Below are 14,722 nucleotides of genomic sequence, written 5' to 3'. Positions count from 1 at the left end.
TATGCAAGTTTTTCAGCATTTTAGGTGCACATTGCTGTTTCAATCTTCAGTTTATGCAATGAAATTATCGGCACCAGTTTATTGTTTAAACACTTTTAAATTATTGATCCAGTCATCAAAAATGTATAACACAATGTGTTTTTTATGTTTGTTATTTTTTATTTTTTTTTACAGACCTTGAGAATACCACTCAGTTTGAAATATGCCTGCCCATCTGAAAGCACGTGGAAGTTAGCGGTTTCGTCACTGTTAAAAGTGCTGTCTATCGGACTACCAGTTGCGAGACAGCATGCTTCATCTGGAAAATTCGACACCATGTGGCCAGAACTTGCCAGTGCATTTGAGGACTTCCTATTTACAAAAAGGTATTTACTAAAAACAATACCAGTATTAGCGATAGTATTAAAACTATGATCATTATTTAGAAGCGGTATGCCACCAGGAAATTTGCATCTTACTGAAGTATGCAACTGTTTTTTTTTTTTTTTTGTATGACATTTTTGGAAATTCTGTTTTGTGGCTAGTTTAAAGAGACATCAGAGACATCCATAACACATCAGCGTCATTTCAAAAACTGCACAGATGGCAAGAGCATCTTAACTCAAAGTCCTAGTTTTGAGGAATGAGCATTTAATATTTTGATTTTCAGGAGATCATTTTGTAGTTCAGATGTTCCCGTGCCTTGTCAGTGAAATGTAGGTAATTAGTTATGCATGTATTTGTTTATTTAAATATTAATGTGCAATTATTGAATTTTTTCATTTAGCACACCACCCGATAATCTGTCCATTCAGGAATTTCAGAAAAACGAAGGCGTAGATGTTGAGGTAATATGCTTTCATTACTTCATTAGTCTGATTTACTTTATTTGATTTACATTTTTTTGTTGCCACTTTCTGATCTTTTTTTGCAGGTTGTGCAGCTCATCAGCACGGAGATTTTGCCTTTTGCTAATTTTATTCCCAAGGAGTTTGTTGGCCAGATAATGGCGATGCTCAATAAAGGGTCCATTCACTCTCAGTCGTCTTCATTTACAGGTAGGTAAGAAATGGGTTAACAAATAATCAGATATATTTTTGGCATAATCTAGGTAATTATCCACAATATAAAGCAAATGGTGTTTAACGTTATTTAGGGGTTAGCCATACAAACCAGTAGTTCATTTTGTTGAAATGTGGGTTTTAATAGGTCCATGATTAATAGACTGTATCTATGCATAACTTCAATTTGATTTCTTCATTCTTGTTGGGGGGTGATGCATTTATCATGTACAGTAATTAAAGACATTTTTAACACCATAAAATTGTAGTTTCTGATAAACTGTTATTGTTACACAGCATAAAAACTGTTTGAAGGGGTTTGAGCATTTGACACATTAATAAACTTTAGTTCTGTGCTTTCCATTTAAACTAATAGAATTTGACAAATTGTTCAGAATTAGTTATATTGATTCAAATAACAGATACAAGTCACAGGATAACCAGCAGTAACTCCATGAGACTTTCTGTATTTTATCTCTACAGAAGCAGAAATTGATATCCGGATGAGAGAAGAATTTTCCAAAGTGTGTTTTGAAACTCTGTTGCAGTTCTCCTTCAGCAACAAAGTAACGACTCCTCAAGAAGGTTATATCTCCCGAATGGCACTGTCAGTGCTCTTAAAAAGATCACAAGACGTGCTGCATCGCTATGTGGAGGATGAGAGGTTAAGTGGCAGATGTCCTCTCCCAAGGTGAAAGACATTTCAGTAACTTCATTTTGAGGAGCATAAATGTGTGTGTGTGTGTGTGTGTGTGTTTTTTTTTTTATTCCAATTACTCTTTTAATTAAGTTATGTTACAAATTAATAACCAGTCAAAATATATATATATATACACACACTGAAAAATAGATATAGACATATATGCACTATGGGTGCTTGTGTGTGTGTACTATTAGACTTCCAGTGCAGTTTTTGCAGAGTGTCTGTTTGTTCCTTGTATGTTTTTATTAGGGCTTCTATTGATAGTTTCCTGTATGTGCTATTAACAGTTTACAGTTTACTTGTCTAAGCATTAGCTCAGTATTAAACATTTAACCTATGTCAGATACAGAGGTTAGTCTTTGTGATTACTTAGTAGTAAGTGTAAATCAGTTTATATAGAATTCAATATTTCTTCAAAGTCTCTTCCATGTACAATTAAATGCTGTTAACATACAGCCGTATACACAAATATGTGTTATTTATAGAAAGTGATGGCTTTTCTGATTGGTAACAAGGACTTGATCAAGTTTGAATGTTTAGGACATTAAACAAATACATGTAGTTTCCAGCTGTTCATCATAATTTCTTTAGAAGAGTGTGTGGTGTAGAAGAGTGTGTAGTTTTAAGTTACATATTCGTAGTTCTGGAAGCAGTCAGTTAGCCTTTTTGATGAGTTCAATTATTTATTAGTGGCTCATATTGCAGTTACTCAAAGTTCTCAAGTCTGTGTTGACGGTCTTTAAAAAGCTAGAATCACATATATTTAAGTTTTACCAAATATGTGTAAGATGTATTGGACCTTGCTGTGTTGTTTCCCATCGTATATATTCAGAATTCAATCCTCAAGTGAGATCCGACAGTACCAAAAAGCAAAATGCATTTTACTATATGAAGCCTGTGTATACCTCACAGGTATTTAGAGTGACCATGAGTTGCAATAATGTAAAACGTTTGTTTTTTTACTTGTAGGCAACAGGTGACTGAAATAATCTTTGTTTTAAAAGCAATCAGTACTCTAATGGACTCACTCAAGAAAACTCAGCCTGAAAATGGTAAGTGAAAACAATAAATACTGAAGAGGGTTGTAAGAAAATTACATTTAGTTGAATGAATCACTTAATTGCAAAACGGATGATGGTAAAAGTAAATGGAAAGGAGATGCACACATTCATCTATAGAACCACTTCTAGTATTAGAGTGCATCATTTTTACATGTACTTACTGTGGATGCAGTGCGTGGCCACTTAGAACCTGTCTATTGGATTTGTTAAAGCCCTGGTGTGGGGCATATTCTCCTGGTATACAGCACCCTGGCTCCCTTGATTATTCAAGAGGTAGGATGCATGCCTGTAGTTTGCTTGAGCATTGCTGCAGATCAAGTCCACCCGACAGGGCTGCGATTGTACCCTAATTGTGATGGCTACTTTCGAGACGCTAATGCACCAATCCACTATGCTAGAATTGTCCTGTCGAGGCTGTCATCAAGGCAAGTTGCGAGGCCCTTCTTGATGATCATAACATGTCATTTTCTGTTTTAAGTGTGTTTTATTTTGCTTTGAGACAATACAGCATGTTACTGTAGCATAAAAAAGACATGCAGCAAATTCAGATTTACTTTACCTTTTTTTACCCTTGTGACTATTGCAACATCTATCCACTAGGTGGCACTTTGTGTGGTTCAAAAATCCATTACAATTAAAGGTAATGAGACTAAAAAAACGTAATGTTTTTCTGTCTGTTTTCTTTTACATAACAGTTGATGCCAATACCTGGGCACAGGTAATTGCACTGTATCCAACACTGGTTGAATGTATCACCTGCTCATCATCTGAGGTCAGTTCAGCATTGAAAGAAGCACTTGGTCCCTTTAAAGACTTTATGCAGCCACCAGTAACCAAAGTGCAGAATGGAGAGTCGTGACCAATACCAGAAACCCTAGAGAGTGGATTTTTATGAAGTAAAGAAGATTTTTCTGACAGTAAATTGAGGGGGTCTTTATTACGTATAAGTGTCTGTAACAGACAGTAACCCGGGGCATCTGTGAGACTCAACCCTAACAAAAGTTTGAACTACATCAATTGAAATCTATGTACAGTGTAGTACAGTAATTGAAACTGACTGGATGGACTTAATGAATTACCTGCTACAGTAAAGCACAGTGGTTTTTTTTTCTGATGGGAGGGTAAATGTACAGTGTGTGGTGACAGTGTTAATGATGTAATTAAAAATAAAGTATTAGAACTTTATTGACCTTAAATAAATAAATGATAAAAAATGGCTGGTCTTTTGTGCAGTTTTTCAACAACAAAAAAACAATTGTATGCAAGATCTTACTGTAACATTCCATGTCAACTGTAACCAGCCTGAAAAGGGATGTACTTGTGTGTGTAAAATAAATGGGATAGTTCTATAAAACTTTTTGTGTGTTCTTTATGTTGTATATTTCCAGTTTCTTTAAGTACTTTAATCATCCATGAAGTAACTTACAAAAAATAGATGGTGAGTAAGTAGATTCAAGAAAATGCACAGAGTCCTTTTCTTCAATCAGTTGCCAGGTTTATTGAAATATGCAGGGAGTCTGGTCCCAGGTACAGGACAAGCAGAATACTCAAAATTACAATGTTTGCATGACATTAAATACCCTTCTGTATAGATGGTCCACCTCCCCGTTCTCTGACACTTAACCAATGGTCAAGGTAATTTAATTTATTGTGTGTGTGTCTGTGTGTGTAGTCTAGTGTGACAACCTCTGAACTCAGTGCATTCTTCACACTCCTGGAGACAAAAGGTCCATACATCTGCCTTTTGTTATCTCCTTGCGACCCCCTTTGATGCCAGTGGGATTATCTCTTTTGATCTCTCTGAAGTCTTTAGAACCTGTTCCCTTCTAGTCCACAGCATTGTTATCTCGTTAGCTTGCAGTCATTGTTGGGTAAGAGTTTGTAGACGCAGCGTCTCTATCAATGGTTAGCAGTACATGCAATTTGAACCAAACAGTCTGCTATCTGCAATATTAGTCTCTTTTCAGAAAAGAACACCAGTATAGCTCTGCCAGTCCACATGCGTAGCAAACTGCTAATCAATTCTCGATCCATGTTTTCCAACAATCCACATATGTTGTTTTTATATACTGTACAAGATTATTAATATGTTCAGTTTAAAACCAGTATGTAAATCTACTTGCGCCTTGTAGGGTTTCTGTGACAGTTTATAAACTCGACCTTCGGTCTCCTAATTTACGGTGTCACAGAAACCCTCGATGAAATTATTTTCTTGTAACTCACTGAAGCCCATATATATATATATATATATATATATATATATATGATATATATATATATATAATATATATATGTGTACACATACTCCTGGCTGCAAGAACACATGCACAACACTGATATATTCAAAGCTACATTTATTTGTGAAAGTTCAAAATCTAATTATCATAAAATATAAAGATCGGGCCCCTGATCATTGAACTTGGTCATGAACATGTATGAAGCTTTACAACATTAAGCCATTAGCTCATTGCACATTTGGCTTCTAGACTTTTGAAACACTGAGAAGACCACCATATATGTTGGGTTCTGCACATGTGCATTTGACACGTGCCCATCTGACTTGTTTAAGGATGATGTCACCCTGACTGAACTCCAAAAAAACGATAACACAATAACATGAGAAGATAGGAAGGTTTATTTTACTGTGTATTGGTGACAATTCTACTCAAAAGTTTTGTCATTAAGTCGCAATCTAATTTTTGTAGAGTCTTATGAATGCAACTGTATTTCTGCTACACACTATTACTTGGTGTATGGATGAAATGTCTTAATTTTGTGTGTGTGTCCTTAATTAAGTTAATCAAAGAGACATCTTTTCTGACAGTGATATTGTCAAGTGCTGTGTTATGAGATGTTCAGACTGCGTCCTTTTCCTGAAGAACTCCGTTTCCCAGAGGCCCCTGTGTGTTACGTGGTGCTGCACGCCCAAGCTGACGTTCCCGCGAATTTTATCCAGGCTTGATCAGAGAGAGACAGAAGGAGAAGCTGGGCTGCGGAGAGGAAGAGATGAGCAGGCAGCGCTCTGGCTTCCGCGGGGATACTGAAAGGGAATTTCTGGAGATCTAACCAACGTCTTCAAGGAACTGTTTCTCTTCCCGGTCCAGAAAGCCTTTGAAACCACCAGGGAGAGTGTTGGTACCGAGGGTTGTAAAATATTTCAGTGCTGTTAAAATCAAATAAAAACAAAAAATAATAAAAAATCTGCAGGGGATGTGAAATCGAATGGAGTCGTGAGTTAAATCTTAGGAGCCTTGCATGATTTGGCAACCCGTCAATGCAGCTTTGACTCAGCAGGGCCGCAAGATTTACCAGCTATGAAAAAAAAGTATATATGTTTGTCTATTCCTCCTGGCTGCTGCATTTCAAGCAGTTGTATTCGTGGATGTTAATGTCTTTGTATACTGACGAGCAGTGCAGTTGAAACCATTATAGGGATTTAAAGAATGAAATAAATTCACAAATGAAAAGCTGTCACGTTTCGTGGGCTGACGGTGGATTTCTTCTAGCTTGTTCGTGTTCAAAGTGCCATGTTTGAGAAAGATGTAATATTATAACGATTTGATTGGGGCGAAAAAAAAGTCGTATGTGGTCCGTTGCATTTATAAAAAACATGAAAAGTCGATTTCATGTTAAATTGTGGTGTGTGTGTATGTGTGTGTGTATATATATATATATATAATATTGTGTGTGTGTGTGTTTGTTTCCCGATCGCTTCTATATTATTTCTTTCCCGCCGGACTGCAGACAAGAGATGCACGTGTCCATTGATGACTGGGTCAAAATGAATGGATAGAAAATAAACCTCTAGAAATTTCCTGGGTGGGAAATGCATTATTTAACAGTAGGTTTCAATTAGTTTAAAATCTTTTTTTTTGTTTGTTTGTTTTGGTTCCTTTGCAAAAGTTCAATATGTAATACATGACCTAGCAGAGGTTAAAAATAATGCAAACCCGACTGCATTGGAAGGTTCGTTTTGCAATACCCAGGCACAGCTGCAGCACAGACGAACATAGTCCTAACACTGCGTCTTAATGTAAAAGAACAATTATCCTTTCATATGTGTTAAATGTTTAATCGTTATATTATGATTAATACTAATAACGTTTCAAAATGTGTTTTTAGAATGTTTAGCACAGTCTTCTGATGTTTCCACGGGTTTCAGTATGAAATAAATGTAGGCTTGGTTGCAATGCCGGTTTCAAGTCATGTAAGGAGAGAAGCGGCGCTGAGGGACCGGGGCGGGGTTTTGCCGTGACTTCTACACCTTGGAAAGGATGTCTGCGGAAGATAAGAGGCAAGAGGAACCGCAGAAGGGTTTTCAATTCGCTCAATACAGGCGCTGTTGTCCACCGCGACACTGGCTGAGGTAGTAGTTTGTGCTGTTGGATGGGTTGTGACATTGCCCGCTATGGAGATAACTGCGCAAGCTACTGCCTTGCCAGTGCCGGTGATGAGCTGCAAACGAAGACAGTGACAATGGGAATCCCTTTGTTTATTTTACACTCTTTGAGTACAGGGTTCGGTGCTGGCCAAGCAAAATTGTTTTGTTTCCTAACAGTATAAAGAATACCTTTGTACAATTACACCACCCCACCCCCCTTCATGTGATTGTAATAGAAATACAGAAAGAATACTGCTTTTTAAAATAAATATTTAAAAGTTTAATACAAGTGTGATTTGTATTTTTTACTATGTTTTGCAGGAGGAACAGGAGTTACATAACTCAATTTATGATATTGCATTTATGCACAATAAACTGATTTCCAATATAACCAAAAAAAAAAAAAAAAAGACGAGCAGTACTAGTATTGTAGGGATACAAAAACACAGCACGTATCACACCTCTAAAAGCTAGGCAGACATATTCATTCGAATGTGTCCATCTGGCTCTGAAATGTATATGTGACAATCTGGCTAAATACGAAACTTTTAAAATTGAATTAAATGGGTGTGGTTCTGAACTGAAAAATCATGTTTACTGTGATATGAATTCCAATCCCATTTCCTCCTACTGGTAGGTCTCTTGCTGTCCCAGCATTGCAGCACTTTAAGCATTGAGACTACATGGAAGCTGTAAGAGGAATTTACTATTCTCACTTTTTCTCTTGGACCAGAGAACATTTATCCCAGTAAGAGGAGTCTTGGCAGTCAGTACTGCAGCAGGAAGCTTCAGCCTCTGCTGTATTTGTTTAGGCTATTAACAAACTCATTCCTGCTGGTACTGGTCATTTAGTCACTGATTTATATTAACCTACATTCAGGCTTCTGTCTAGTCAGGGCTGCAGTTTTGTCATCAAAGCAGTGCTAACAATGGATGGAAAATGTGTTTGAATGAGCATGTATTTTCTGCATGTCCCATTGTATATGCTGCTTCACTAGAAATATTTAAATCTATTATTTTAAGAGGTAGATATAAACAGGGACCATGTTTATCAGAATAGTTTTAAAAGCCTTGTGTCCTAGAGTGTTTTTTAATTGTCAAGTAATGGATAGCAGGTGCTACTGTTAAGCACTACATGAAATAACTAAATGAAATACCCTAGCCACACAACTTAAACCATGTATGATAAATACAATGTGATAACTGCAATACGTAGGTAGGGTGAATCGGGTATTAGCGAAGATAACTTCAAATATAATTCATTTGTAACTATAGTGCAACAGACACTGATATTTTAAGCGAAATAAATTGGCCTTCACTGTTTACAAACATTTTAAATTCCTGCACAGAGCCAAACATGAGCACTGCATAATAAAGCCATGGTACTGAGCAAAGGTTTTCCAGGATAATCGGTTCATGCACAGCCCACTTTATGTTCCGTAACAAGAGAGAAAGCTTGCACACGTGTAGCAATCTTGCTGCTAGGTTGTTGAAAAGATAGCTATCTTACACAAGGTTCCTTCATGCTAACAGAGGCTCACTGTTTTGCAAATGCAATGCATAGCCTGGTATGCCCTAGCTTTGACATTTACCTTACTGTAGAAATCTGATCAATTATTAATCAACATAATCAGAGGTAACTGTCACAAGGAAAATTGATTACTTTACATGCATAAAGCAAGTGGCAATAAATGGTCTGTTTCAGTCACACAATGGGCAAGAGAGGTTGGCAGGTGCTTCTGGAGCAAGCATGCACAAGATCTCCGCTTCAAACTACTAACCGGAAAGAATTGAAGGATTTAACACTTGAGAATTGATTCCAGAGAATAACTGACACACATTGCATCCTCGTAACAAATCCTGTCGACCTGACTTCATGTAGTGGCCATGTTGCCAATGTTATTACAGATGTTTTGTCAGATATGAAAATTGATTACTGAAGTTGTTAAAAAATATTTCATAATTTAACAAATACTATTTGAATGTATTCAGTAGCAAAAATGATTTTTCATGTTTGTTCACACTGAATAAGATAATTTATAAATGACTATCAAAACGATATCCTTAAAAGTTTCTCTACTTCCTTTAATAGTGATTAAGTATCCGTTTTTTTTTCCCTGTAATATAATACAAATTATACTTTTGTTTTCCAGCTAAGCAAACATTTGAAAATGACAACCCTGTTTTTGTTTTTCCAAGCACTAAAAAAGTATCTTGGCTTGGCACAATAAGCAAAATCAAATGACTGAATGTCTCTCTTTTCAATCGATGGGTGTTTGGTACCCTGGTGTAATACATAAGCGATTATCAGAAACTTGTTTACATCTGTTATGGTCATGTATAACTGAAAGGTGTTTTGCTTTTCCTTGTTATCTGCTGTGCTGTATGTTCCCGTGTATAAAAAAGCAAAGGAGGATGTCCAGTTATAAATTAACAAACATGAGAGCAGGGATATGCTGGGCCTATCTAGCAAATGATCGGTTTTCGGGTGACATTCCCATTTCAGCTCTGCTAAAATAAATCTGTTTCACGCTATTAAACCCAAGGCAATAAATTAGAGCTCTCTTTTTATAGCCCCTTGTGGAAAGATGAGCAGGGTAAGATTATTATCACAGCTGCATGGTGGAAGCACACCTCAGAACAGACCAGCATGTAAACTATGCATTTTTCAAATGCTTAAAGATTACTGAATTGCTTTTTCCATTTTACATAATACATACAAGATGAAATACCTCAGCCCATCCCAGCTAATTCTTGTTTCAATTGCGCCCAGCTGTTTAAATTGTTCTGCTCCCAGATTGCCCTGATCCCCAGGTGCAGGTAGTCCATCTATATAGTGCAGAGAGACTATTTACAACAGAGGTTAGGCCGGTGATTGCTGGAATGGAAAAGTCATTTCTCAGGCTGGACTTTATTCACACTCTTATTAAAGTTCCTTTCACTCAGATTGGAATGGTAAGCGACTGACTGCAGAGAGCATTTGGACTGCTGCCAGACAGCGAAATTACTCTGCCCATGAAGGATAGCTGCTTCCATTTTAACCTTTCACAGTTTTTACCTCTGTTAGCATAAAGCAAAAAACAGAGACAGCACAAGGAGGATGATAGCCAAGGTTTTGCATGCATACGTTTGATCAGCTGACTGCATTCTGTTACCAGTTGGCAGAAGAAAAGAAAAAAAAGACAATTCGATAACTGATACATTTTTAAATATAGAGGTTCAATCAGCAACCAATATCCTAATCTAGTTTCAGACAGGTAATCATCAACAATAATCGTGCATTCAGAAAACCTCTTGTACAAAAGTGAAGACTCTTACAAAAGCCTTCAAATACAAAAAAAAAAAAAAAAATGCATGTGCATATTATTATACATGCACAAAGTAATATAAGAAAGCTTCATCATTGAGAAACAAACAAAATATAAGCAGACTTCAAATACAACTGTAAAAATGCATAATATAAAGTATAAGTGAGGCTCAAAATAGGACACCAGGACATTTGATTGATCAATTTTAAATTGTGCCTAAAAGCCCTGGTGATCAATAAACAATTGATTGTTAAATGTTACATCCCAATTAAAATCTGATTTATATGCTACATTCTCAACTTGTGTCATCTTTAGGCAAAAATGTCAGTAGCTGTTTTCATTATAGGTGTGAAGCTCCCTTCATGACAGCTACTCATTACCTTGTACAGTCTGGTAATCAGTAAGAGAGTTTGAATATAGAAAGTGCTCCAGGTGATGTGGAGCAGAGGGTCCAATACAAACATCTTCGGTGTTGCTTTCCCAAATACTTCAGAAAAAAAAGCCCTAAATGCATATTGTTTGAAAAACATCAGGCTGCAAAAAAGTGCACTATTACACTGTACACCAGCTTCTACTTTCGTGATTGGAAATTCACACTGTATTCTATGCACAATTTCTTACAGAGGTCTTGATTGTGACACATATCCTGTAAGCACTGGATGACCTTGACAGTCCTCTTAGATCTTGGTTTATCGTCATTGGTGCATTTACATGGCCCTTCAAATTCTGTTCAAATCCGACTACAGAATAACCAGATTAGGAAATCCTGACACGTAAACTCTGCAATCTGATTTGTGAATCGGATTTCTCTCCGTAATCCGATTCCCGGTAATCGGATTTGCAGATGTGGGTTACATGATTCAAACCCTTTTAAAATCCTATCTTGCTGCCTTGTAAATGCGGTGATTGAATTACAATATTATTTCGGCAGAGCACATGTGTACCAAAAATCTGAACGCAGTCGTGCACAAGTTGTGGGGTTGTGTGTGTTTGGGTTGACGAGCATGATGTCTCATCAAAAGCAGTTTAGAGTGAGGAGAAAACAGTTTTTTTTTTTAAATTAATAAAATGTCTCGACGAATTAATGGGATGGGGTCTCTGACACGCAGCTGTATATCCTTTGGGTTTATGCATGGCTTTCCCATTTCACTCGTGTCATATAGAAATTCCCTTTCCAACCTGCATCTGTAAATTACTTCAGTACAGTTATGTACCACCAACCCCTACCACTTTCTTTGACCCATACAGTACGACTGGGCTCACTGAAACCAACACCTGTACGTAACAAAATTGGGGTTTGATCGTCAGTTTAGGCCTGTCTGTCCTTCTCTACAGCTAAATGCTGACAATCGAACAGGATGAGCATTCCAAAGTTCGCATTAATGTTTAATTGCATCAGCATCATCAATGTTGAAATGCACATTAGGAATAATGTGTAATCGATCTGCATCATGACTGGAAAGAAGTTCTGAAATGAAATAGAGAGGAAAGTATCTGTCACCTAGGAGGTTTACGTGGCTTGACTGGCGGCGCTGCGTCTACAGTTTCTAAACACGTCATCGGTACCATTTAACCCTTATCAGGTAAGAAAATGAATTAAGAAAATCCTTTTTTTTTCTTCTTTTTTTAATAAATGTTTTTATGTATATAAACAAATATAACAACAAGATGACGTATGGCTAAATTCGTCAATTCATAATTAGGGAAATAAGATTACATCAACACTGTGTATACCGAGATAACTATCACATTGGTTTATCCAATTGCGAAATCCGATTCCGCGGAATAACACGGGCATTGTGACTTCCTACTGTCATTAGTATCCATTATCGGTTACGCGTAATGTGAGCCATAATAATCGGAGACCAAAGCGAATATGTCGGTATACATTTCCCAGGGATTATAGCTTCAATTTCATCAAACTAACACATTTAATATATATATATATAGAATATATATATATCTATATATATATTATATATATATAATATAATATATATATAATGTGTTAGTTAGTTACTGATGATATATATATATATAAATATATATATATGATATATAGATATATAATATCATATATATATATATATAGTTTCATGTTTATGTTCGGATTTAACAAGGTCTTAACGTCAAAGTGCAAGCAGCAACATCTTAAATACATTCTGACATATTTAAAAAAAAGTTTTCCAGATATATGTATATATCTGCAATGCATTTAAATCTATCTTATAATAGTAAGATATCCAAAATCTTATTTTGAGATATCTTAAAATTAATTAGATTGCTGTTCATGTTGAATATAATGCTCAAAATAACTTCCTGTGCATTTAGAGAGATGTTTAACTTGTTTTGAGATATGTTGAAAATTACTAAATCTTCATTCTAAGGCCTAAATAATTGAATTGAAGTTATCTCTTTTAAGATATCTCTCAATGACTTATTTAACTCCTATTTATTTAAAATGAAATTGCTAACTAACATTGACATCTCACCTCTTCTTAACAGTTAAACCATGTTAATATTGACAATTTACTTGATTTACGGAGAGGAAAACTGTGGATTTGGCAACTAGTTAATGAGACGAAGCCACTGTTCTTAAAGTTCTTTTTGACAGTACAGTTTTCATTTGGAATTTAATGTTTTTATTTTAGCAGTGGATCCTTTCAGTGTAGATCCTCTATTTAGAACCAGTCTGAACAGTCACATTTGATCTGCGTTTTTTTCCCCCCTCCCCTCTGAAACATTTGATCCCTCTGTAGTCCAGCGACCCTCCCCTCCTCGCCTCGGAAAGTCTGGCTGTGCTGGGCCTCTTGTCGTAACAGAGGGGGACCCCCTGGGCTACATCCTACCACTCAGGGCCTCCCCACAAAGCCAATGCTTCAGCTCAGTGACTAATGCTAAACTAAATCAGTACTAAAAGTCACGATTGAGTTGTTAAGATAAAAAAAGAGAGTAAGCAGTTACAGAAAACACATGTACAACACAGTTCTAATGAAGAATTTTGTATTTTTGAAAAACCACATTGGGTACACATGTTGTTTTCGTCTTCCTACCCTTTGCCTTAATTGTTTTTCTCTGGTTACAAAAGGGTTACATTTCACATTTACAAAGGATACAGTAAAACATTGGTCCAAAATCTCTTCTACATTCAATGGTTTTACATACAATACACCTAAATACATCCATATGTTCTTAGAAAGTACCTTTTCCTTCCACTGGTTTGAATGTGGGGTCTAGAAAAAGCAGAAAATGAAAGACACAATGGAGGGTTTAGAAGCCCCTTTCAGGTACATCACAGCACTACATTAAGATAAAGAAAAAAAAAAAAAAAAAAACACAATGATTTGTCAATTGCTTAATGCTCCTTAACAGTGTAATGAAAATCAACAGGTGAATGCATTGTCAAAACAGGTAATGATTACACAGGAAGGGTGTACCATTATAATATTGTATATATAATAAATTAATAAATAAATAGAGTCATATACTACAGGTATGCAGACTCTCAAACCTTTGCACCTGTCATTTCTAGGGCACAACTTGTACATCACAAAAACAAAAATTGGGCTGGGCTAAAATGTTGATAACACTGAGACACTGCTACCCTTACAGCAAGTACCAAATAACAAGAAACAAAAGCAAAGATTTGCATTTGCCTCATGATATTTATTTAAAGCATCTTTAACAACAGCTCCACCATAATTTACATTTAAACTGAGTTTTGGTCCTCAGTCATACGCAATAAAGGGCAACTCTCGCTCGGTACAATGAAATGTGCTGCCAAAAGTTTAGGGGATGTTCTGTGATTTCTCACACCCACAGACAGATGTGCCCACATATTGCAAATTGGTTTGCGGCCTTCTAATGCATGTCCACTGCAGCTTATAACTTGGGCTGCTCACTTTTTAATTTATTTGTTCAAACTGAAGTAAACCCACACTGAAGTCAACGCTGTTGTGTAGTTACATGCTACTATCTTCCAGAACCTGCTTGCAGGGTAATGGGATTGCTATGGGATTTTAACCTCTGGATTAATGAAGTCCAAACATTTGAGGACCATCCGTATGAGTTTGCTCTGCTTTAGATCTGTAAATGTTAAAGGACCTCTAAGCTTGCTAATGGAAATGTGTCTATAGCTGACAAAACAAACCAACATGCTTTTAAATTAGTGTCAATCGGCAATGAGCTTGACTACATAATAAATTTGATCCTTTGAAAGAGTGTTCTTA

At 36.3% G+C, this 14,722-nt stretch overlaps 1 protein-coding gene across 7 annotated transcripts in view; it reads left to right on the top strand.

Moving 5' to 3' along the window:
* Positions 1-3,981, top strand: part of LOC121318103 (protein MON2 homolog) — a 38,135-nt gene extending 34,154 nt beyond the window's left edge. For all 7 annotated transcript variants that reach the window (XM_041254403.1, XM_041254402.1, XM_041254401.1 and 4 more), the window contains 6 exons: positions 175-365; positions 767-827; positions 914-1,037; positions 1,524-1,731; positions 2,713-2,795; positions 3,500-3,981. In XM_041254403.1, the coding sequence (XP_041110337.1) occupies positions 175-365; positions 767-827; positions 914-1,037; positions 1,524-1,731; positions 2,713-2,795; positions 3,500-3,663 (831 nt within the window). In that variant the 3' untranslated portion in view covers positions 3,664-3,981. The remainder of the gene's footprint in view (positions 1-174; positions 366-766; positions 828-913; positions 1,038-1,523; positions 1,732-2,712; positions 2,796-3,499) is intronic.
* Positions 3,982-14,722: the final 10,741 nt, after the last annotated feature.

Source organism: Polyodon spathula, chromosome 7, assembly GCF_017654505.1.
Source record: "Polyodon spathula isolate WHYD16114869_AA chromosome 7, ASM1765450v1, whole genome shotgun sequence".
In the NCBI taxonomy this organism is placed as follows: domain Eukaryota; kingdom Metazoa; phylum Chordata; class Actinopteri; order Acipenseriformes; family Polyodontidae; genus Polyodon; species Polyodon spathula.
The sequence above is the reverse complement of the archived record's forward strand: the minus strand, read 5'-3'. Positions and strand labels throughout refer to the sequence as shown.